At 41.0% G+C, this 25,519-nt stretch overlaps 2 protein-coding genes across 2 annotated transcripts in view; one reads left to right on the plus strand and one right to left on the minus strand.

Moving 5' to 3' along the window:
* Positions 1-4,691: 4,691 nt before the first annotated feature.
* Positions 4,692-24,164, minus strand: nrip2 (nuclear receptor interacting protein 2). Its single transcript, XM_044020680.1, has 6 exons — positions 23,943-24,164; positions 12,616-12,930; positions 8,679-8,761; positions 7,510-7,601; positions 6,326-6,378; positions 4,692-4,808 (listed from the first exon to the last, which is right to left on the minus strand). Exons 1-6 carry the CDS (start codon positions 24,096-24,098, stop codon positions 4,692-4,694), a joined length of 816 nt encoding a protein of 271 aa, XP_043876615.1. The 5' UTR covers positions 24,099-24,164.
* The window catches only part of LOC122766048 (endosome/lysosome-associated apoptosis and autophagy regulator family member 2-like), a 39,068-nt gene continuing 18,321 nt past the window's right edge, over positions 4,773-25,519 (plus strand). The window contains exons 1-6 of the mRNA XM_044020642.1: positions 4,773-4,841; positions 6,261-6,384; positions 6,468-6,520; positions 17,967-18,072; positions 22,366-22,477; positions 25,321-25,415. The gene's annotated coding sequence lies outside the window, so the exon portion shown is untranslated. The remainder of the gene's footprint in view (positions 4,842-6,260; positions 6,385-6,467; positions 6,521-17,966; positions 18,073-22,365; positions 22,478-25,320; positions 25,416-25,519) is intronic.

Here is a 25,519-nt window from a genome sequence, read left to right on the forward strand (position 1 = left end):
ACTGTGGCTCACACATGCTGCAGATCACTAATTCTTCATTTGCATTTTTTAGTTATTGACTTATTAAATTATGAATTTAGGGACACATTTGTTTAAAAAACCCTTACTATACAGTCCAAAAACTGCCAGTACATGGAAAAAACATTAGCGTGACTCCTTTATTCCCGGCCATTATAATAAATAAAATAACACAAAATTCTTAAAATCTCTACATTTTTTAAACATATGCAATGCATAGTGTGTCACCTATTGGTTTAACATGTGCAACTACAAGGCACCTGTGCATTCCCTAAGGTTCACATTTTTGACACCAAAGTGAAGCACTCGCAGTTCAAAGAGTGCTGTGATCTGCAGTTTTATTTGATCCAATACGAACGCTTTAGGAAAGTTCAGAGAATGAACCCTTAGAACTCAGAGCATTTAAGCTCCTTTTTCCCCATAACTATGTTGAAACACATATACAGAGGCTGTAAGAATAAGAAGACAGAAGCCTAAAAATGTGACCAATAAACACAGCCCAGGATGTCCATATATAAGGAGTTGTGTATTATTCTTACAAAAGGGTGCACCTGCGGTGTGTGAGCTAAGCAGCAGTGATCGGTGGACACCGATCACTCTGTGGTTTTGAGACAGCTTTGAGTGGTCATCAAGACTAGAAAATTGCTGTATAAATACAAACCGTTTACCCAGCGTCTTCTGCAGTGTTCTCACACAAAATGAGTGTGCGTGTGTTTCAGTTGTGGCGGTTCTTTCCTACCTGAGGTGTTACCTGCTCCTGCTGCTGCAGAAGACTGTGAACAGGATGTGGTGTGCAGAGTTACTCAAAACACATAAGAAGATGAACGAGGAGGATCAGAGAGGGAGGAAGGGAGGGGGTCCTCTCTCTCGCAGGGTTTGTCGTAACTTCTTGTTTCCAGTGATGTCTCTGCTGCTCAGAGCTGTCACATGAAGCTGTTACACATAAACAACAGCGTCTGACAGCTCTGACAAGAACGAGCTGTGGGAAACGGCGTTAAAGCAGATATGAAATTCTACCCAAGGCAGGCGTGTAAAAAACAAACAAACAAAAGCTTATTTATTTAGCTGTGCATGTGTTGTTTTGCCATCTAATCTCCCGACAGTTGTCATAAAGATATATCAATAATGATAAATATCATTAATATGCCATAATGATACTTCTAAGTGATTGAGAAAAGAGCATACACAGTATTTTTTATGCCTAATCTGATAAGTAATGATCATTATTGTCAAAGTGTCACAAAATGGAAGAATCCTTGCAACGCTTGAATTCTTCTTGAGAAGAAGAATTGTCTATATGTGTGGGACTGAGGAGGACAGAACAGTGAGGAGGTTCACATGGGCTCAATGCTGTGGGAACTTTTGCTTTCTCTGGACTTCCTTATATGGCACTGTGGACTATTAAAGGCACATTCAGGGGAGTTTTGCTAGTACGGACGATGGGAATCATGGATATCTCTTCTGATAGAGCCTGTCCACAACCACGATCAGTCTCCTGATCCGCATTCTTCAAACAGACGGCGGTTTGACATTTAAATGTCACTTAACATTTAAGCATTTAGCAGACACTTTTCTCCAAAGCGACTTACAAGGGAGGAATAAGCTACATAGAAGTAGTCTTGGAAAGAACTCCACTAGATAGGAACAGTGGACTGATGGGGTAGGGTAAGTGCTAGGACGGAAAATACGAAAAATAATAGAGCTGGGTCTTCAAGAGCTTCTTGAAGATAGACAGTGTTCTGTTAGCGCTCGGTAGGTCATCCCATCAGTGCGTAACAACACATGAAAAGAGTCGTGGATTGTCGTGGGCGGGGTGTTGGCACCGCCAGGCGAAAAATCCTTTGATGAAGGGAGTAGTCGAGGGGTAACATGAGCCTTTATGAGAGCATTTAAGTAGGTGGGAGCAGACCCATGAAGCACTTTGTAGGCTAGCATCAGTGATTTGGATTTGATATGTGCAGCTGTGGGTAGCCATTGGAGCTCAATGAACAGAGGGGTGACATGTGCCCTTTAAGGCTAATTGAAGACCAGACGTGCCACTGCATTCTGGACCATCTGTAGTGGATTCACAGCACAGGTTGGGAGGCCTGTTAGCGGGGCGTAGGACATAGTGTTTTCATTTCAAAATCAGTTCATATAAATATTATGAATCCAAAACAGAGTTAGCCAGAATACATGTTTTTTTATTAGGCAGAGAAAATACTGTTCAGAAGAAGGGAAACACCAAAAATAAATTTTCTGTCATACATCGATTCCTCTCGTACGAGAAGTTCACCAGTACATCAAAGAGAAACAAACACTGCAAATCTACATGGGGAAGACCTCAGCAAAGAGGTCGGATGGATACAGTCGGCGGCACGCTGTGGCTCAGGTGTTGTAAAAGCGGAGCGTGACGTTCTTCAGTGAGCACATCTGAGGTGGCTCTTGCCACCACTCGGGCCCCATTTCAATCAAGTGGTACAGTTCCATTCAGTCAAGTACGTTACGCGGTTATTTGTGTTTCGGTTGTCAAGTAGTTGTGAAGGGCAACAAAATATTCTGTTGGGGTACTTAAGGTTAAGGTAATTTTACTAATCCTCGCATTTTACCCATTATGAATCCACATTGAACCAGGTGCAGCTTCCAGGAATCAACTCTAGATTGACTATCAGTGCCTTGGTTGGGAGTTAGTAGGATGATGGTGAGAGGAGAACCAAACCAACCCAGGACCTTCTTGATGTAAGGCAACAGTGCTAACCATTGTGTGACTGTGTTCCATATTGTACCAGGGTGGAGCTGCTTGGTGGAACATTGTTAGGGTTACCAAAATAACTGATCTGTACCGTACTTCTGTTGCGGTACTCAGAATGGCCACTTAAAGGTTGACTGTATACAACAACAGAGAGTAGCTTTTCAGCAGTTAAAGGTTTTGAGGGCTACCAAAATACCCAATCTGTACGGTTCAACGTTTTGGTATTCCCTTTTTTTTTATGGTACTGAGCCCAGTTGTTTCGCGCCTAGAAGTTGGAGCTTGACACAACGGAATTGGACACACTACAGTCCATTGATTGGTCAAGAGGAGAGGCGTTTTCCAATTCCAGAAGAGGGCAGTAATGCAATGTCATAGGTGCAAGCTGCCGTTAAACCCCATAGAAGAACCATGTATTTCTGATGCAGCTATCGCCATTTGTCCTACGTACCCTGCAACGGAGGCTCTTCGGTTGACTCTTCCACACCATTCCATGGAAAGCCAAACTGCACTGTACCACTTGATGGAAATGCAACTTGCGAAAACACCACCACATTTTGTTCTTGTGTAACAGGCAAATCCGTGCGACGTCTCAAAGTGAATAACGTAAGCCACAAAAGGTGGGATAAAAACTCACAAAAAAGACCAAAGTCCTGTGAATGAAGAGTAAGACGAGCTTGAAGTAGGGCAGCCTCGGCCGAGTGCTTAAAATCTCCTGAAACAGGCAGAGAGGGAAGGCAGCTGGGGTCGGCTTTTGGCAGCTTGTTCTGACCAAACCTCACTTTACCTGTGGGCCGTAGCGGAAACACAATCCCCCCCCCCCGATTTGACTCCAAACACACTCACACATCCAGCACCTTCGGACGTCCAACTTGACACAATCAGACGAGTGCACAAACATGCAGACTTGTACAAAAGCAGAACTTTACAGAGTCATGCACATGGAATGTTTTGATTTTTCCTGTAACTGAGTCTGAGTCATCCGTGTTTGTCTGGCCTCGCGCCTATTTTTATTAGAGGGGATTTATAGAGTGCCACTGCAATAAAGTCACCGCCGCTCTTACGAAATGAGATTCTCACGGTCGCCGGATTGTTTGTGTTTACTTGCGTCACTCACGCAAGTTCCCGTGAGTAAACACAACATGCTAGGGTTGACTACTTAACAACGGTAGAGCTAAACACTCATACTTTAGTTTGACCAACACCTCGAACCAAGGGACACGTTTTTTAGAAGTTAGGATCTTGTACAACTTCCTCTCCTTTCTGTCTTCGCCTGGTCTTTCTTGCTTGGGGTTTGCACATATAATCTAATTGCGATGCAGCATCAGGAAGTTCGCATAATCTCATCGCCAATTAGCTTTTGTAATGTCTCATCGCTCCCATCTTTCATGTTAAACTAATTCTTCTCAAGTTAGTGAACAGAGCAACGTCGGTGCGAACAGGCTTTTCAAAGGTTAATGTAAAATGCTAAGCTAAGCTAACTGGCTTCCTATTTTTTTAAGTTATTATAAACTAGCAGATGTCCCAAAATATAAAATTACTCCTTTTACAATATCTAAACTGAATGATATAGATTCATTTACAGTTTGTGACTTTATTTTTTAAATTATAAAGTGTTGTTTTTCTCAGGCTGAATCACAAAATATTTGACCTTAAATTACCATTTTTTTCTTCCCTTTTACAGAGCATCATTGCAAAAAAAAGATTAGACTCAAAGATCTGATTGGTTGGCAATCATCTGCTCCGTGTGCTAGACTAATTGAACAGAAGAGATACTCGCGGTGAACGTCGCAAATCCTACAAACACAATGGTGTAAACTCAACGACGAACGGCGGCGGTGAATGCTCGTCCGTGCTCTGGCAGCACGGGACACTGTCATCACATGGTCCCAGACACAAACGGCACCGTGCCGCGGTGAGATCGGTCGCCGCCGATGAGTCGCGCTCACAGGTTCTCGTTGGAGTCATGTTGGCACTGGCTGTCCATGGACGGGTTGTGGAACGGGAGCTCCTCGCCGCTTCCCTGCAGCTTCAGGACCCGACGGCTCAGGTCCAAGCAGCACTGTGAGAGGACACAGGTGGACAAAACATGGTAGTAAGTAAATCAGTTCTCAACCTGTGGTTACATGACAAACATCTATCTGTAAATACAAATTCTTCTACCATCCTGTCATACCATCTCCTAGACTTAGAACGGTATGTCTTTACTGTAGCCCTCAGGACTTCCGTGGAACGAATGTCCAATCGCAGACAAGATTCACCAGTGCATCGCACGTTTGTGATGTCAGCTTCTCAGTACCGAATAACTGCCGGATATTGAAAGTTGACTTTATATTGGAAAAAGGGGCAGAAGCCCTAATATTTTGACAATTCTACAGCCATAAAGTCATCATAAATCCAGACGGCCTGAATATCATGATGATCATGCGCATAACTGTTGAACAGTTCACTTGACACGCTTCAAAACCGGCAGGAGACTTGATAAGGACACAGTGTGTTCAGTGCATACGTGAAATATATAAAATGATGTTTTCTAAAGTTAATTCATCACTGTCGCGTTTCATCATAGAACGAGCCCTTTATTTGACCCCAGGGTCAGTCCTCCTCCATATACTGTAGCCTGCCGTTTTTATTTTGTTTGCAATAGGTATTCAGTTGGCTGCAATATGCAACTTCCACTAAATCCCACACACTAACCTTTTAATATGACCTACTTTAAGGTGACCCAGCAGAGTAAGGTTGTGTGCATTTGGTGCGTTCTTCATGTTTATTGTCTTAAAACACTACTGGGCAGAAGTTTGCAAATTTTACGTGATTCTCAACGGTTCTTGCATCTTGGCTTTGATTTGCTTCTTATCTCATTGCCCGTAAAAAAAAAAGTTTGGTTTCAACACTAACAAATAATCACCAACAATTTTTTCTTGGTTTCTTTGGTTTGTGGACAAAGTGAGACATTTTTGGGTGTCGTCTTCATGATTTTCTAACTTTTTCAGACCAAGCAAGTAATCGTTGAATGGAGAAAATAACCAGTAAGAGATTATTAAAAAAATGTGTGTCAATGCACCATAAAAGAAGCTAATTTATGCCATTAGTTATAACGTGTCTCTAAATTGCTTATGACAATTATTATGACGGTTAAATGTTCATTAAACGTTACAAATGTCCTCTGGGGCTAATTTACCAAAACACTTTCGCCCACACCAATTAGCATTAGTGCTTCCTCCAGGTTGCCAGATAAATGTCCCTGTGGGATTCAAATTGCGTTTCTCATATTCGAAATTCCACATCACAGGATGTCTTCAAACTCATTCTTATCTGGCTTTTACCTGCACAGCTGGCGATGGAGGGAAAATAGCGCCGCTCAACCTTTTCCTTTTCCTTTATATAACACTACTCTTTTTTCTTCAAACTCCTGCCTCCACCTTCTCCTTCTTCCTTACTGAAATCTTCATGTTTTTCCTTCTGTATATGATCCCTCCCTTCTTGCATATTTAAAGCCATGTGTCTATTTCAGAGTATACGCAAACACCGCAACACGCGCCGCGCCAAGAGACTCGCGGAGTAACGGCAAAGACTCACTTTGAGTTCCAACAGAGTCTGAAGACCCAGGCACAGCTCGAAGGCCTCGTCGTCTGAAGGTGGGAAACACACAAAGAAGAAAGAATCAGAATCCGAGATACTTTTTAATTGATCCTCAGCAAGGAAATTGTTTTTGTTACAGCTCCTCCAGCAAAGAACTTCACAGAGATTCACAGCTTATACTAAGATACTAAGGTGACGTATAGATTTTAAAATCATTAACGGCCTCATTTGAAGCTGCTTATTTGCCCCCAAACCCAAACGTTGAATCACTCAGACACGATTCCCTCTTGTGCTAATGATAGCAGATAAACATGGGTGTGACTTTCAGAGCTTAGTGTAGAATTTAAAAATGCATGAAGAAGTCGAGCTCTGGGGCGGGTTTAACACTGAACTAGACTCGTACACAGAAGAGCGAGTTTAGTAAGCTCTGTATCGTCGCGGCTTCTTATCCACACGGAACCAAACGTTTTGAGAGTCCTAAAATACTTAAAGGAATACTTTACCGATTTGCATTTAGCTTTGTATTACTAGAATAGGGGTAGTATTTTTGAAAAGTTGTGCTTCCCGACCTCAGTTTCCCCTGAGTAGAGAAATATCTTCATTCTTTTTTTGTTACGTTCTCACCAGTGACACTTGGTCCTTTTAGCGTAGCTGTTAGCAAAGATGGCGGACACTGTTTACATTCCGGGAATGAGGTTCTTTTTCCTCGACTAGAGAGGAAAATTAACAGACGCTACATAAAAATAAAAACTATAGTCTTGTTGTTTTACCTTTATTACACTGGAAAAAATAACATGTTTTAATAACAAAACACCCAATAATTCCCTCAAATGAAAGAAACCATAAAAACAAAGGAAGTTATATCAGAACGTCATATAATTAGCAAACTACTATTTATTAATCTTTGTTTACTATAAATCCAATTTATAATCATTCAATAAGTGAACATGAGTTTTATTTGATAGATTTGAACTAAAAGAAGTCCTGATCGAGGAGTTCTCTATGATAAATACGAATGATTTGAATTTGCAGCAATAAAATTACATTTTTAAATGTAGCCACGATCGCTCAGTGTCTCATTTCGGCGCTATCATTCGCTTATAATTGAAATTAATCTAATGCCGTGGCAACTACGATGCAGGGCGGCATCGATAACGGCACAAATTATTTAACATCGTTACCTTTGACGTGGGCTGAACACTGCAGCATCTGTCTGCCCAGCTGAAGCTGCAGACCGCTCACTGACGGTGAAGTGTCCTGGTCTGGAACCAATCTAAATAATGAAAGAAAAACACACAAAATACACCAAGTTTTATCATTAAAATACTTTTTAACATGATCACATACGGTATTGATATAGATATGTACTTTAGTTTCTCTTTTACTGGTTATTTTATACTGTATATGTTTAATATAAAGTTAAAGTCAAGAAACACATTTGGTATTGTTAACCGTCCTGGAACCGTAATAGTAACAGAAATAAGTAAATACAAATAATTAAGAATGTTATAGTATATCAAGCCAAGTTGAGTCACTTAATTGAAAACAAATACATGACAAAATATTGTAAATTCAACCAGAAAGTCCAAAATATTTGAGCCAAAACTAAAACTGTGAGCTCTATTAACTAAATAATTTAACTGCAATGCAATGCACTTTACGTTGATTCAACTGAAATTGATTAGCCCGATTAACAAATTGCAGTTAATCTAAGAAAAACTCAACAACTCTTTTATTTAACTGTCATAGAAGTGACTTAGTTAATATCAAAGTAAGTTCAACCAGCATGTTTTTGTAGTGTAAACCAATATTTTGAAGTTGAAATTGTTGGGAAACAAACTGTATCAACTCACTAATTTAACTGTAATAAGTGTGATTGATTTACCTTAAAAGGGTTAACTGGGTTAACTAACCGCATGCAATATCAACAAGTTAATATCAACCAAATGTGACAAAGTAAATTCAACCAACATCATTTATTTTTGGTCCTCTCTAAAACAATATGTTCAAGTTCAAATCTTTTGACGATTAAAAAAAGAATGCAATCCGTGTAATAAACTTGAACTTCAGGGTTATTGTTTTTAAAAGGTTTTGTCGGATTTAGACATGTGTGTGATGACTGTGGCATTTTATGTTGACATAACTTAACTCAGTCAAAGCATGAAGATGAATTGAATGAATCATTTTTATTTCTACAGTGAATGTCAGATCTGCAAGGATCCACATTTCTTCTAGTGATTTGTTCTCCATGTTGGACCTTTTTCAGGGTGTTTTGCTTTTACTCCTTTATTAGAATCCATTTAAAATCTTTTCAGTGCTTCATGACGTGAGTCTCTGAGGTGTTTCTTACCCCAGCCTCTTGCAGCAGGTGGTGGAGATGTGGTTGTGTTGGCTGCTCGTGTTGATGGACGCCTTGACTTCAGTTTCACAGCACTGTGGAGAAGATAGACAGACAGAGTAGGAGGAAGAGGTTTGGTGTCACCGAGTGATTTTCCACTTTAATCTGTCACTGTAGGGAAACAATCAGTCACTCCGACACACGAACACACCTCTGCAGAGAGAAACCACTGATCTCTTTTCCCCTTTTGCATCAACCCTCTCATCTGCTACATGTTTGTGAAACTGCCAAACTGAGAAAAAAGGAAAAAAAAACCTAATCCAATTTGATGGTTAATCAACTTTGCACACACACACACACACACACACACAAACCTCTGGTTAATGGAGTATTTCCTGGCAAGCAGATGTTATTTTGTGTTTCATAACTTGATCTGTGCATTGATTTATGCATTGGAGGTTTGAATCGGACACATGCTTGAGCAGCTTAACACTTAATAACCAAGTTAAAAATAAACCAACAAGGCCATTTGGTGTTCTACCTCAGATCACAAGCTGTTTTTTTATTTTACTTTTGCTGATCTTTTCAGGTCACTGTGCTGACTGCATTGATTATTTGTCAGTCATTTTAGTGGACTTTGGGTTTTTTTTTCATGTGGTCAATGATCTCAAATGCATCACTAGAGCCTGGAATATCAGCTACGTTCATGGTTCTCATGTTTTTGTCCACAAACCAAAAATATCCAGTAGTAATGAATTCTTTGTTATATGGAGCAAAGCAACCAGAAAATATTCACATTTAAGAAGCTGTAAAATCCCAGAAACTAGAAAATTGCATTAAGCCGAAATGATCAGAAATCTTGTTTTAATCATGAAAAAACCCTCAAACTGATCAATCGATTATCAAAATAGTTGGAGATTCATTTAGTAATCGATTAATAATGTGCAGATTGGCCCTGAAAAAACCATGTTCACACATTTTTTTTGATCGAATTATAATCTGATATATTTAAATAGTAACGTGATTCAGTTTGTGTACAGAAAACACAAATTATTAATCCTATCCCCTCCCAAAAAAAATCTGTTCTAGCAGGTTCAAAGTAATAATTTAACATTTTATTTTGCCCTTTAGAGGAGCAATGACACAGCAGTTATATCAGTCCCCTAACTGAATGTTAGCATTACATTCTCTTGAATGGAAACAGTCTATCTTTCTCCAAAACTCAAATATTTTTACAGCAGTTCTTAAATAAACTTAAAATGTTTAATTATTTTTATGCTTATACCCTCTAAGCTAATGGCTTCTTAGCAGTTTCCTGATGTGTTAGCCTGGGTTCTAGTTCAGATTTAGGTCATGTTCTGTCTTTCCTGTTAGACATGTTGCTTTAACTGATAACATTTCAATCAGTTTTGTGTTATGTTCAAAACTAATTTGTGTTATTGACATGACAACAACTGAATGCACCATTTAAGCTAGTGGTTCCATTTCACAGTACAAACTTAGCTAACGTTAGCCAAAACAGGGATGTGACGACAGGGACTTTATGTTGTTTTTCTCCAGGGTTTGTCAGATTCAGAGAGAAAAGAAAAAAAATAATGATAACAGGCTGTTTGTCCTAGATTCCTGTGACATTTCTCCTCAGCACCTCACAGTCGCTGTGCTGCCTTCAGGGCACTCCGTGTCACAAACACATGTTTCAGCTGTCATGCAGCACAAACTCTGGTCTGTAGACGACCGTTTTCTACTCGTTGGTGTCACGTCACGTTTACACAAGTGGAGAGAGACATGTTTGTGTAAAGACGGGAGTCAGATTCAGAACATATGGCAGCTCTGCATGTATGTGAGATAAGCAGCGACCGCACACTGTTAACTGTGCATCAGACCACACACCACGCGCTTTTCCATTATACACTTCTAGCTCTACTCGGCTCTACTCGGTTTGGTATCAGCCACGTTGTTTTCCATGACTAAAGTACGTCCTCAGCGTTGGCGTGTGCGACGAAATCGCTGTGACGTCAGTTTATACGCGGCACAAAACAAACGTGATTCTAATGATTCAGTTACTGAATACTAAAAGTAAGTTGTTACTGAATCATTAGAATCAGTTGATTAAAACGATTTGTTTACAGAGTCATTCCGTCCTTCCTGCATGACCGAAGCACAGTCTGTACTACGACTGAAGGGGTTGTGATTCGGCTCACGATCGCCGGCAAAATATTAAGATTTTAGACATTTCCTTTGCTAAATGTTGCAGATTAACGCGTGTTTTCAGAGATTTTTAAGTCTTTTTAACTGATCTACAGTTCATCATTGTGCCCCTCTCTCTCTTCCTGTGAATTTACAGCCTTTTATTGTTGTAATTAAAACGCAGCAGTAACGTTAACGTTCTTGAACTTTTGTGGAGTCTAACATCATTTTTGGGACTTTTCGCAGCTTTGAGCTTCTCAAGTCTAAGTATTTTCTTTTATTAGTTATAATACCAGATATAGTTATAATACCATATACCAGACTGATTTGTTGGTTGGACCAGAGAATAATGTAAAAACAAATAACACAACAGGCAGTGAAAAGAGGTGAGGTGCGGTTTCCACTCTTTGCTGACCTTCAAAATTTGTCAGCTGCTGCTTAAATTGATTTATTAGCAGTTGACCTTGACTATAAAAAAAGTGTCGAATCAGTGCAACAAACAATAACACCAATCAAATCAAATACGGAATATGGAAATGTCTTTGCCATTGTTTAGAAAACACTATGGAGTTTCAATATTGGGGAAGAGGGGGACACATTTTTACATTTTCTGATGTCTGCGGTTCAGCTCCCATCCTGAAAACATTCGTTTCCCTCCCCGTCATCCACCGTCACAAATCAATACCCACTTAACCCGTGGATGTTTCCCCCTCATGGAAATAAATATGCTCATCGTCCATGAGCCCATGATGTTTTGATCCTTCACACTGTGTACAGACTGAGTTGAGCCTGCCTTTGTCCTTCGAGTCACGCTGGCTTATCAGCAGACGCACAAACCTGCTCTTTTGTCTCTGTCCCTGCGGTGCAAAATCTCCCCCTCTCTCTCTCCCCAAAGTTTAAAAATAGCAGGAGAATGAGTAACTGAGGAGCACTTTGCATTTAGCAAGTTGATGATAAAACTGAGCAAAAGCCCAATGAGTAATTGGGGAAAACGCTGAATTTGCCAGATAAGTGGACTTCAGCTTTGACAGAGGCAGCACTATACGTGTCTTTATGATCCATGTCACCCAGGTTGGTCCTTTGGTCACCAGAACTCAGTGACCCCAAAAGCAAAGCCATAATATCCTGGAAACATCTTAATAGTAGTTAGCTGTAGGCAACTGGATTCACAGACATGCTGCTGCCAGCATCTACACAGCAGTTATCTCTAGAAACAGATTCCACATGTGAATATTCAGGATTTGGAGGTAAAGAACAATATTTTTTGTGGTTGGAAGTCGTCTAATGTCCACCTCTAGTTTGACGAGTCATGTTTGAGCAGGCTTTGGTTGTCCACAGGTCCATTTGGAGCGTGAAAGAGGTGGACCACTCATCCAAGATGTATCAGCTATTACTTTTTAACCAAAAACTCTGTAGATGCAGTGGAAAAACATCAACTCTCCACGACAACTCTGTTTTTCTCATTTACCAACACTCAGTGGACCATAAACCAGTTTACACTGAGTACCATATGTACTAGATACTGTACTGGATACCGTACTAGAGCCCTCAAGGAATTGGCCATTGCCCCAGATGCTAATTCCATGTTGGACAATAGATTGGTTCTGAAAGTGGCGCAGTTTTTGATCCTCAGACTTTCTTTAGTTTGGCTCAGGGTTTTTGGCCTACACCACAACCAGGCACCAGGGGGCTATTATGTCATCACCCTTTATCCAGTTGAGGTTTATGTTGTAGTAAAACGCATGAATCAAGTGTACAGTACCTTGCACTGAACGACCAGCGCTGTGAGGAGGGTCGAGCTCTGCGAGACCTCGGTCTTCTCGGTCGTCTGTCTCGCTCCGGCCTCGCTGCTGTCGTCCTCCTCGTCCGACCGTAGGCTCCTCTCGCTCTCCTCCAGGGACTCCCTCTCCTCTGTGGAGTCGTCGGCCGTGCTCTCGCTCCTTTCCTCTGCGTCAAGCAGCCCATCCTTGTTGTCGGCCAGCGGTGAGCGAATCCTGGCGGTGTTGTCCCGGGCCTCCCCCCGCAGCCGTGTGATGTTTCCCTCCAGCAGACGGCGCTGCACGATACTGTGGGGTTGCTACAAAGGGAGACAGTGAGAGAAATGAATGACGTATGGAGCATTTTCTCATGGATATGCCGACGACGTGACGATTTTGCCCATAGCAAAAGTGCAAGTTGGTTTAGTGTGGTGCTTTGCAGTTGTTTTGCATTTCTTTCTACTATTTGGTAAGGAATACTTACCTGGATTTGGTTAGAGAAAATAAGACCTCGGAAGGCCACCTTTGAGAGATAAGGTGGAATTTTTTTGCTATGTTTTCTAGTTCCAGACAATTGCTCATTCCATTTACACTGGAACTCAGAAGTCAGAAGTGTGAGTGAAGTCATCCCCCAAGTTCTCCGCGTTGCAGTTGAGAAGTCGGAAAAACGCGAATGTATCTCGGTCTGGCCATTGTTAGCAGTACCACTCAGCGCTATGTGGAATTTCACACACAATAACAGGGGAATAACATGTCTATGGTAGACCCGTAAAAACCCATAGACATACCCAAAGTTCTTGGAATCCTGAACTTGGGGTACACCCGAGGTTCAACTACATATTAACTACTACATGCAGCATATCTTTATCAACAGAGTCTAACATGTCCACTTCTAGTTTGACCAATTCCATTTGTGCAGGCTTTGGTTTCCCACCGGTATGGAACAAGTGGTCCGAAGTGCGTGGACTGTCGTCTTTTTTATTTATTTATTTACGTGCAGGTTAATAGATTAACCAAACATTTGCTAGCTGTAGGAGAACAAAAATCAAGCCATAGTTTAAATGTTTGACATTCTCACATCGCTCATCATCCTGAAAACAGTAGACAGCGAATGGTAAATGGATGTTTTTGCCTGCACATCCACTGTCGGAAACGGAAGCCCCAGAGGCCAATTCAATACAGTCAATAGGTCCTGATACTGTACTCAGTGGGGCGCATACTGATCGTTATGTGCACAACACTCTCCTAAAATTCAAAATGTCCTGTTCTGCCATTAAGAAAGAGACAGAAAAGTGAAAATGTGAAAATGATTTCGGTATTTTTTTGTGACAGCTGTTTGGCAGAAAGGTATTGGTGGATTGATAAAGCGATTCCTATGTTGTTGCCACTGCACAGATTTGTGAGGTGATAACTGGTGTGAAATGGTGCGAGTGAATTCAATACGTGTCGAATTACAGGCAGCATCTGCTCGGCATCGTTGTATACATTTTCTATACGATGACACAGGTGGCTGTACTGAGCTACGACTTACATCTAATCGAGAGAGAAAAAAATATATGTAGGTCACTGTGTTATTGGAACATGTCAGATTAACTCTTTGTCCTCCAGATAATCTGTACATCCAAGACGTTTCTAAGCACACAGATTAGCTGTGGTAGCATTTTCACTGTACATCATATCAGTATGTGCACGCGCAACACTAGAAGTCGCTGATATTTGAGGTACAACGTGTACCTTTCAGATTAAAAACTGTTTGACAAGAGTTAATGTAGGACTGAGGTACTTACTGTGTTGTTGAAGAACTATTAGTGATTTTTTAGTGACACAAACTAATGCCTCTCATGATTCTCACCTTGAATACTGCATTAGCACACTTCACAGGCTGCAGCTTCACAGTCTGGCACCTTTATTTTTTTTTTCTTTATTATTAACATTTCAGACACTGCCCTTTACTAAAAGAGCAGCTTTCAGACTCCTAGAAATCAAGTGGGTTTTTTTTCCACTCACAAGGCTTCCAAAATTTAGCCAGGAGTTAGTTTGCCAAGATAAGCAGTTCCTTTTAGGGTGCAAGAACCTTTGCACCTCCTTTGAGCTTAAAAACTTGAATGCGATATTTATTTATTTATTTATTCATTCAGGTGTTTTTATGCACAAATTCAAAATGTGCTGGACAGGCGAGAATTTTGTTATTCCACAGCAATAACAATCCTGTGAGGGTTGTGTGGCATGTTATGATCAGCTGCATATACAGGAAACTGCAACAACAACCCATCAAAGAGGCCCCATGCTACTCGCTCTCTGCAGAAGAAGAGGAAATCTCAATCTATGAAGTGCACTTACGCCTTAGGGAGGCAAAAGAGAACGTAAAAAAAAAAAAGAAAAAAGCGAGACGGACTGATAAACGAGCATAGATTGGGTCAATTGGGTTTGATGTTGGGATTTTATTTCTTCGGGGCCTTAAAATGTTCCTGTCATGACAAATGACACAGAAAGGAAAACAAAAAAACGCTTGCCCAACTAGCTGAAATTAAGATCACACTATCATGTTGTGAAAGCTTAATTGGGGAACTACGGCGTCATGTAATACAATGTTGTGCAGCATATATGTAATGCTCGTGCGTTGCTCTTGTTTTAACACGACATGTCACTGACTGACTGTTCTCTGCGGGCCGTAGGAGACGTAAATTGTATTTAAGCTGCCTGTTCCTCCATAATCACATTGCTGCTCCACCATTACAGAGTCTGCGTTCAGACAGAACACTTGGAAAAAGAGCAGGTCACCCAACACCACCACACTCACCGCATGAATAAAACATAAAGCCCTTTGCCTTCCTTTCAGGGTTTCTCCAAAGCTAAAATCCTCTATGAAGAAATGTTCAAACATGAACAAACATGGAAATATCATGAAAGGAGAACTGATTGTTTAAAAATATGCTATCAAATATGCGTTGGAGAGAAATACAAGCCTTTATAACAACACTCTTTGTTTGATTTGCGAGGAGGTGGATGTTTAAATGTGTTTTCAGTGTAATATGCTGCTTTGTTCACCGTGTTCCAGTTGCAAAGTCAGAAAAGCAAACCTATCTCGAGCGTAGCCTTTGTTAGCAATACCAGTCAATGACAACACATTTTCGCACAGAAACACAGTAGCAACGTGTCTACAGTTTAAATTAAACAGTACTATGAGTTTGTATAATGGCAGCTAGGCGACTTTGCTAAATTTAGCATGTAATCAACAATCTAGCGACTCTGATGTGAAAGCACATATCGTTTGGCCCCTCCCCATTTCTTTGTCTAAAATAAATCACAGCACTGAAATATAATAAATAAATATATAAAGATCATTTTAAAAAAGCTCTGCTAGAGTGTCTCTTTTGGGGGACTTTTGTTTGTGACATTAAAAAAAAACAATAATTGACAAAAGAAATTCATTTGTAGTTCAAAACATATTTAGGGTGTATTGTTACTCACTTTTTGTCTATTCCGCTCCTCTACAGCGTCCATTACAACTACCATACACGTAGGAAATTAGGTCATTAAGTGTCATTTTGCAACTTTTACGACAGCCAATAGCTTCTTTCTGAATATAACACAACATAACTGACAGTGTAGTGTGGCCTTAGCACTTTGGTAGCACTGCATGCTAATGTATCACAGTTATAGAGTGTTTGGCCACTTTAGAAGACAAAAAAAACTTCCCTAGCCTGATGCTAACATTACCTCCGCTGGTGACTGAAAGTTTCAGACAATTCAGAAGACTTTGCCGTAACAGCAGATGCTGGTTCTCACCATTTTTACGATGTTGTGTTTTTCTTCTACCTTGCGACTCTCGGTTGCCACGCTAGGTAAATAGCATTAGCTTGCTAGCAAACTGTCTCTACTGGGAAACACTGGCACGGCACAGTATTAACATTAACTCTGTTGTCCCTGTTGATTATCTAAGCAGCTAAGCAGCATCAATAAAGTGTGTGTGTGTGATATAATGACATTACTGCTCATGATATAATGTTCTGCTCTATTTAACCTGCACATAACAATGTTAGATTCTGCTCGCGGGGGGAAAATATATATATATATATATATATACTGAAAATACACAAGGTCTCATGGAAGAAGAAGCTAAAAAAAACCAAAGTGCATAAGAGACTGAGTGCTGTGTGACCTTACTGTGGCTGTAATAATATAATGTCATGCTTGACCATGTCTGAGCATCTGTGGCCTCGCTCTGCGTTATCTGTCATTGTGTTTTAGCGTCACCTCTAGTCACACACACACACATCTAACACCTCCACACGTTGTCATTTCTGGCTGTCATTTCGCTCACAGACATTCTCTTCAGTGGTGGTGGGGGGAAGGAGAGGATTTTTGTTGTTTTTTTTCTCGGTCAGTCCACTGACGTCCTCTGTGCCGAGCTACAAAGCAACAGCACTCGACGCTCGTAATCACCACCCATGTCACCGAGTTTGATGTAGCCCATTTGTTCATCTCTGAGCTCCAGCTGTGGCAGAGCAGCTGAGTTATAAACAGGCGGTAATGATGGCCTCTTCTCCTCTTCACGTCCATCGTCTCTCAGTTTGACCCATTCTCTTTCTGCTTTTGCCTCCATTTTTCTCTCCGGGTTTGCCCCCTCTCTGTTTCCCCTCATGCCCTCCTCCGTCGCCTCTTTATCGCTCCTCTCGCGCTTTACCCAATTCTCTCCTTTTTATACTTTATGGCTTTTCTCATTTTCCCCTCGCGCCGTTCTCTTCCATTACTTTTCATTTCTCAATTTTCTCCCCGTCCTCTGCTCTCTCCCCTTTCATTTGTGTTTCTTTTTGTGCTTTTCTTCCCTTATCTCAACAGAATTCATATTTTTCTTCTTTGCTCAATTCATTAAATTTTCCTCAACCCTCACCCGAACTCCTAAGATAAGAGCGATAGTCAAAAAAGCGAAAAAACAGCTCTACAAGGACTACGCCAATTATTCTTAAATTGATTAAAAATGTTCCTGTTTTAAGAAATAAATCTGCTAATTCTGCTTGGCTAGAATTCTTAAAGCTAGCTACTTTAACGCGGCACTTGTCAAAGTGTGGTCACGTTTTCACTGTTTTCTCTACACAGCTCCCCCTACAGTTTAAAGGTTTTCCCTGCTTCTTTTTTTTTTTACTGACGTATACGTAGGTATTACGTAGGTAATATGTAGGTGTTTATATATACAATTTTACTATGTGTATTTCTTACATGTGATGCCCGCACCAAACTCCATAGAGAAAATCATTCATTTTACACCACAGCACACATGAGTTTGTGGATGCACTGCTTCGTCCCACAGTAAATTCAAATGTGCTATTTTGTTCTTATTTTGTTCCTCTTTCAGATTTACCGCAGTGGCACAAACTGACCACAGGAGGCAGCAGTAGACCAGCAGGTCCCGTGTTCCCATGAGCTGAAAACACTGGTTTTCTCTATGGACTTTGGTGCAGGTGAGTGAGCAGTTTTACAGAACTTCTATTCTCCCCAGCTGTTAGTCTCTAAAATCCAATTATAGAGTGAACTTCATGTCAAGTTAAACTGTGTGCAAAGACAAGTGTCCTCCCTGGTGACAGATCTGGAGGTTCCAGCTCGTTTCTCACCTCATTCCGCTGACTCTTTTCTGTGATGGCGCTAAGTGAATGTCAGTGTGAGTCAGCTCAGCATTTATTTTTTATTGAATCTAATGGAGACAGCAGGTGACTGATAGAAAGACAGGTGTCCCCGTAAAGACTTTATCTGTTAGGCACGACGCGTCCAGGCTGCTCTGCTTCAATTCGAATTGGCAGATAATATTTGTTTTTTGTCTTTGTCATTGTTGAAGCAGCTGAGGTAGAATTGGCACCAATGAGGTGTAATCTGTTTTCACAGCATGCGCTGATTTTTGGATGATATCATTTTGAACATTTGTTGCTGCTGATTGCGCAATAGACTGTACGATACTGATATGTGAAAACGACAAAGGTCTATTATGATCAGCAGAGAATAATGGTATTAATTTAATGCCAAATCCATTACTATCATTATTATTATTATTTTTCCCACTGATGCCATTATCGTTTTATTGTTAAATTTATCTCAGTAGGAGCTGATTGTGAGTCTTGGAGTTGTTTCCCATGTTGTCTCATATAACTTCAGACATAGTGTTTTGAACTCACAGTTTCTGGATTAGCTAGTTATAAACTAAACTAGTCACATAATCCGTTAATCTCATCACTCATTCGTCTCTGGCAGAGTGTGTGATTGATTGGTCGCAGTTGTTAAGAAAAAAAGCTAAGCTCGCTACAGTGGCTGACAGCTAGGCTAATGGCTATGCTAACAGCTGTAAAAAAAAAAAAGAATGGTAAACGGTACTATGTGTACGACTGATTTACTGTGAAATTAACAGTAAAAGTAGCAGTGTTTGTATGCTGGCGGCCATCTTGTGATCCCATGTAATCCCATGTCGGGGTTGGCGTGTTTACTCGGAAATTCCCAGTTACAACACGCCATTTAAATCAGGTTAAGGATATTCAGCTTCAACAACTTCACCAAGAAATGTCGCAAAATTGTACGCGTTAAATCATTTTTCTGATGACAATGTAAAGCCCCCCCCAAAAAGTCGCCTATTACAGCTTTAAAGCTGCCAGCACTCCTTGTCCTCCGCCTCTCCTCTGCCTCTTTTCCCTCTGTGACTCAGATTCGAGGTTAATTGCCACGTGGACTAATTATGTGACTGTGACCGACTCTGCTCTGTGGTTGAGCCGGTCACGTGACCTCCGTGATGTCCTCTCGCTCTCTCTCTCTTTTACCCTGAAACGAGGCTGCTGGCGGCCGACTTCCCGTCGCTCCCACCAGGAAGCTCCGGCAGCTTCACATCTACAGCCGCCTGTCACTTCCACTCCTCTTTTACAGCTCTGTCCATTTTTTCCCTCTTTCTTCTCTTCCCTCACATCTCACGCCGTCTCTTCACTTCACCCTGAAATCATTTATAATTGCCATAAAACTCGTCTAATTTGGTCGACGTGGTTTATCAAACAGAGCTGACGGCGAATCTGTTGATTTGATCCTGGGATAATGAGTTGATTGTTAATAAATGATTCATTTTTCCAGCGCTCACTGTGATAATTACATTGATATGTGCTAATGAATACAGCTGGATTATAAAAAGTGATTTCTAGTCAATTGATTTAATCTAAAAGATCCCCAAAATCAATCTTCTTCTTATATATGCATATGCTACATGCTAATTTGTTCTAAATGGTTCAGTTTGGTCTGTAAAACATCAAATATTTCAAATTATCTTTAAATTATGTGCAAAGGATGACGACTTTGTCAGTGGAGCAGGTTTTTATTATGCTGTAAATGTGCACTTTATCTCTTTTTGTCCACTCAAGGAAAAAACCTTGAACAAATTGGAGACAATTAATCAAATCTGGACACTGTTCATTTAAATAAATTAAGCTTGTAATTATTCCATTAAAAAATGGAGGCATTTTGATTAGGTTTCAAAATGTACTTTTCATCAAATCATGCAAATGACGTCAGACAATTCAATATTTTCTTAATAAAATCAGTTGATAAAGAATTTAATGACTTATTAAGCAAAACTTTTGAATATTTGTTGCTTCTACCTTCATGACGATGACCGTTATACTGTGTTATATGTGGCCTGTTATCATTTTAAAGTCAAGAATTTTATTCAACACTGATTACATGAAATTAGCCATTTTTTTTGTGTTTTCCTTAAACTATTGTGACACAAATTACGGGACAAACAAGATTCCAAATGGCCGACTTCCTGTTGAGTTGCGGCCATGGTTACAGTCAACTTTTTTGTTCGTCCTGGTCTGTAACATCTTCCCACCAGGTTTTGGGAAATTCGGTGAAACTCAATTTTGCCTCATCTCTCAGCCCACTTCTTGGCATTTTTAAATCAGGGATTGGGGGGAGTTAGCTTCAGAAGAAGAGGGTTTTCTTCGTTTACTTCCAGTAAATCGACATAAATGACACATTTTCGAACCAAAACGACATATTTTAGCTTCTCTAGCCTCCTCTTTCTTCTGTTCCACCTCCTCTGTTGTCGGGGGTTTCTCATGATTGTGTTTGTTGGTTATTTTTAGCCTCCCCGTCTTCTCTCGCTGCAGCTGAGGACAGGTTTCCACCCGTCCACGTCTCCAGATGACAGAGGGAGACATGGGTCACGCTCTCACCTCGCTTTATAAATAAAGCATCTGCATCCAAACCGATTTACCGCCGGTTTGTTTTGGACGCAGGAGGCGGAGGTAAAAAGCGTCCCGACCGACTGTCACGTCACGTCGTCCTGTTTGCTCTCGACTTTGAAGAGCTACTTTGCCTCCGGGAGAAAATAAACAAGTGAGTTGCAATCGGGAGGAGAAAGAGAATAAAAACCTGCTCCAGGATTAGACACAGCGTGTACCAGCTGCTCGTGCAAATTCAAGCGTTTGAATATGCAGAATCTGTGAGGTGAGGGTCCAGATTACGGGATTAGGAATGTTCTGGTTTCAGTTTCCACTTTGACCAATCACGTTTGAGTGCACTTCAGACGGCTACTTCCTGTAGGAACAGGAAGTAGAGCGGAGAAACAAATAATAAAATACAGTATTTTTGAATGATTTAATTAAGTTTTAACATGACCTCCACTGAACCACCGCGTGGACCCATGGCAAAAACCACTGAGAGTGATCCCAGCTGACGTAGGGTGAAAGGCGGAGTGTGGCAGAGTGTCCAGTTTTTGGACAGTGGGAGGAAAACTGGACTGAAAACCCACACGAGCCGTGGATTTAAACTAGATGTACTGCACTGTGGCTACTGAACACTCTGCATCAGCGTTATATAACAAACCCTCGCTACCTCCCTGACCCACGTCTCCCACCGTCTCTTCACTTCCCCTCCATCACTTTTGTGTGGATTTTTCTTTTGCTCTTTTCATGCTCACTGCGTCGCTCACTCTAGAATTTAAGTAATGCTGCTGCTGATGATGATGATGATGATGATAGTGAGAGGACCTCAGGCTAAAGAGAAGCCAAACAATCTCACTGTTATGTAACGCGGCTCCACTGACCAGAATTCAAGAGGGAGGAAGACGAGACTGTAGCCTATAGCTGTGTTTGTGTGTGTGTGTGAGGTCCAAAGACAAAAAACCCTATCTTTCTGGGGACATTTACTACATTACGTAGACACACATACATGCTGTTTTACCTTAAATAATTGGTTTAGAGGTTTATTTACACTTTAACCTGAAGGTTTATATCATTATATCAGACTCTCAGCCCACTTCTTGGCATTTTTAAATCAGGGATTGGGGCTCAGTTAGCTTCAGAAGAAGAGGGTTGTTTGACATAAATGACACATTTTTGAACCCAAACGACATATTTTAGCTTCTCTTGCCTCCTTTTTAGCGATAAAAAGAAGTTTTTGTGTGTACTATTTCCACCATTTTAGTGAATCTAAGAAAGAGCTCCCTGTTTGTTGAGGATCTATAGTCAGTCTACCGAAGCGGTGGAATGACGCTGTCGTAAATAAATCAAAAGAATAACAGAGAAAAACAGTGTTTACACCTTAACTAGTCCACGGTCTGTTTGCCGTGTTATTAACGCTAACACTTGCCGTGTTAAATGACACGTTACCGGTGGAAGCAAGCGATGGAAAATAACACGTCTATCATTAGATGAGATGAAATGTTTTGTCAGTCAAAGAGAAAGAAAACGCAGGGAGTGAAATGTTTCTTCTTCTTCTTCTTCTAGCAGCAAATGTTGGAATTAAAAACCTGCCAGTGATGAACGCCGCGTCTCTGTGCCAGCGAGCGGCCGGGGTTCTTGGAAAACGCCCGGGGAGGCTGGGGAAGCTGCCATCAAAGTGAGTAGTGAAGTCATTAATTCTTCAGATTATTACAGGGAGTTCCTGCTCTCTCTCTCTCTCTCTCTCTCTCACGCTCACGGTGTTTTGTTGTCAAGGGAAGTAAAGAGGCTGGACACATCCTGTTTTACTTACAGGACTGCCTGTCATCCCATCAGGGGAGAATTTGTGCAAAAAGAAGTCGGTTTGAATGGAAGCAGCGCAGAATATTACGGCACAGTTGGACGCTGCGTTAGTGCTCAAAGAAAATTAGTTTTTTTTTTCTCCAGACTGGCAGTGAAATTGCTTCATATTTAGACTTTATCAGATTTTGAGCAACGGAATATCTGATGTCTAAAATTTTTATCGTCGCTCAGTCGTTATTTTTTTTCAAAGAAACTTTCAAAAATATAATTTCAGCTGAGGCCCAAATTGATTCGTCAAGAACTGACTCGTTAGTCGCAGTTTTATCCTGCAGCGTTTGTCAGTTTTCCAGCACTTTATCGACGTGATTCATCAACGGTTAAGTTGCGTTTCCGCTAGCATAGCACCTTGGTCGGAGCCCCGTGACAGGAAGTGACGTCCGACGCGAGAATGGAGCCGAACTGCAGCTCAGTTGAAAAGACTTAACGATCCTTAAAAACGTGGGTTCATCTCTAACAATGACCAGGGAAATGTCTAAAATGTCAGTATTTAACAGAGGAGTCTGGTGTATTTAGCGACAGCGAGCAGCATCACATGTGTGTGGAGACATGACCTCGTGTAGCGTCTCACGTGCTAACAGCGTGTCATTTTTTTTTTTTTTAAGGAGACTCTGAAGTTTGTGTCACTCGCAGATTTGTCCCCTACCGAGACGTATTTTAGGTCAAACGAGCGCAGCAGTGAATCGACTCACTTTAACCCTCAGTGCTCACAGTTGCCATGGGGATTTATACACAGCTCCTTATATGGACGATCCTGGGGGCGTGTGACTTTTTAGGTCTTCTTTTGTGTCGCCGAGTCAAAGTTACGACTCGTTTTTCAATCGTAACTTTGCGATCTACGATCTTTGTGCATAAATCACAGAAAAATAGACTAAATAAAAACGAGCTTTGAACTGCGAAGTTTTCAGAAAATTTCACAAATTCACTCCGATTTTTTTTTTAAAGATTTAGAGTACTTTTTTGCTTGGGTGTGTTTATATAGTTGGTGAAAATTTTGAAGAAACACACACACATATATATATATATATATATATATATATATATACATATATATATATATATACATATATATATATATATATATATATATATATATATATAAGACATTCTATATTACACATTATCTTCTGTGATGGAGGGAAAAAGCAGCCTAAATACTCTAAGGGTCAAAAATATCACTAAACCACCTTCTACTACGACCTGACAGCCTCACGCAGCAGATTCTCTAAAGTCACTTGCTCACTCGCTCCCTCACTCGCTCACTCGCTCACTCGCTCACTCACCAGGTCTTTAGACGTGCCCAGTCTCTTGAGCCCGTCCAGGGGCAGCAGGTCAGCCGAGTCCTTGTGCGTGAACTGCGTGGCCTGCTTCAGGCGTCTCTGCTGGTGCAGGATGGCTTTGTCCCGCATGGCCAGCTCGCCTTTTTTCGCCTCGCTCATGGTCTGAGACTGAAGCCTCAGCAGCAGCAGCAGCAGTGATGATGGTGATGATGGTGATGATGGTGATGATGGTGATGATGGTGCAGATGTTTGTCTGTGAGCAGAGGAGCAGGAGAAGAAAAAGCCCTCAGCTGTGATGTTTCAGGCTCCAGAGCAGAAACATAAACGTGCTTCTGTTGTTTCCTCTGTGAAACGCTGCTGCTGCTGCTGCTGCTGCTGCTGCTGCTGCTTCTCTCTCTCTCTTCTCCTTCCCCGTGGGCTCTGATCTCCTCTGCTCTCTCTCTCTCTCTCTCTCTCTCTGTGTTTGTTTATTTTTGTTTGTTTGTTTGTTTGTTGGTAATCCTATCGTCGTCTCCTGGATGACGCTCCGGCTGTGTGGACGAACATCCTCAAACGTCCAGATCAGTCCTCTGTCCTTCTCTGTCTCTCACACACAGAGACTGTGGATGATGTGACACAGTGTTTTCCCTCCTCCTCCTCCTCCTCCCTCCCTGCTCTCTCTCTCTCTCTCTCTCTCTCTCTCTCACTCTCTCTCTGAATGCAGAGCACATTCTCTCAGTTGTCTCTCGCCCCAAAGAAAAAAGACAAACACTGTGTATATTTTAAACCTTTACTCTCCTCTCATCGCAGCAGTTTAACATCATATTGTTGTTGTTCACTCCTCACGCTCACTGACATTTCACATACAGTATGTTACCCAACTTATAGACATTATTACATATTAATTACACAGTTATTACACAGTTATTACAACAAACCTAACATTTCCTATCATTTATAGACTTTATTACTTCTCATTTGTTACTCACATGTTACTGTTACTTCAAGACAAATATCACATATTTAATGTCACGTGCAGACTCACAATTACTTGTTACCTGCTATCATTACTTATTAGTTAACTGCTAATTATGTATTATTGACAGACACATGTCACATATTTCCCTGTTAATTATAGACATTATTACTGTGTTATTATGACTTATTATCACTTTGTGATGCTGATCCCTTTGGCAGTAATCGGTGTCTGCGATCTCATTGCGTGTGTGTGTGTGCACTTGTGTATTTATATTTTTGTGAGGTCAAAAAAAACGACAACTAAAAACCTGTGAGGACATTTAGACCTCGTGGGGGACACATATGTGTGTGTCAGAGAACAGAGGATCAATCCTGATGAATCACCGATGGCAACAATTGATTCTCATTCTCTCCATCGTTGCAGCTGCTGTGGATTAAAAAGCTGTTTCATCCATTCATCATTCATCATTCATCCAGCCAACAACCGAAGCTCTGAGTAACGTCCATGTGATGGCTCAGGTATGAAATGTTTTATGTTGTTTTCCAGTGAAACAGAATGTTAGTGTGAAGGTGAAGAGGAGAGGACACTTTTTTCTCTGCGGGGAAAATGTTTTCATGTTTTT

The sequence above is a fragment of the Solea senegalensis genome, linkage group LG3, assembly GCF_019176455.1.
Source record: "Solea senegalensis isolate Sse05_10M linkage group LG3, IFAPA_SoseM_1, whole genome shotgun sequence".
NCBI classification, from domain to species: domain Eukaryota; kingdom Metazoa; phylum Chordata; class Actinopteri; order Pleuronectiformes; family Soleidae; genus Solea; species Solea senegalensis.

Bases quoted from the DNA above. Each gene is read 5' to 3' on its own strand.
- nrip2 (XM_044020680.1), bottom strand. From the start codon at position 24,098: ATGAGCGAGGCGAAAAAAGGCGAGCTGGCCATGCGGGACAAAGCCATC. The intron at 8,762-12,615 runs GTACTGTACACT...TCTTCTCCACAG, and splicing joins CGCTGGTCGTTCAGTGCAAG to TGCTGTGAAACTGAAGTCAA. The intron at 4,809-6,325 runs GTGAGTCTTTGC...GTCCTCTCACAG, and splicing joins AGACTCTGTTGGAACTCAAA to TGCTGCTTGGACCTGAGCCG.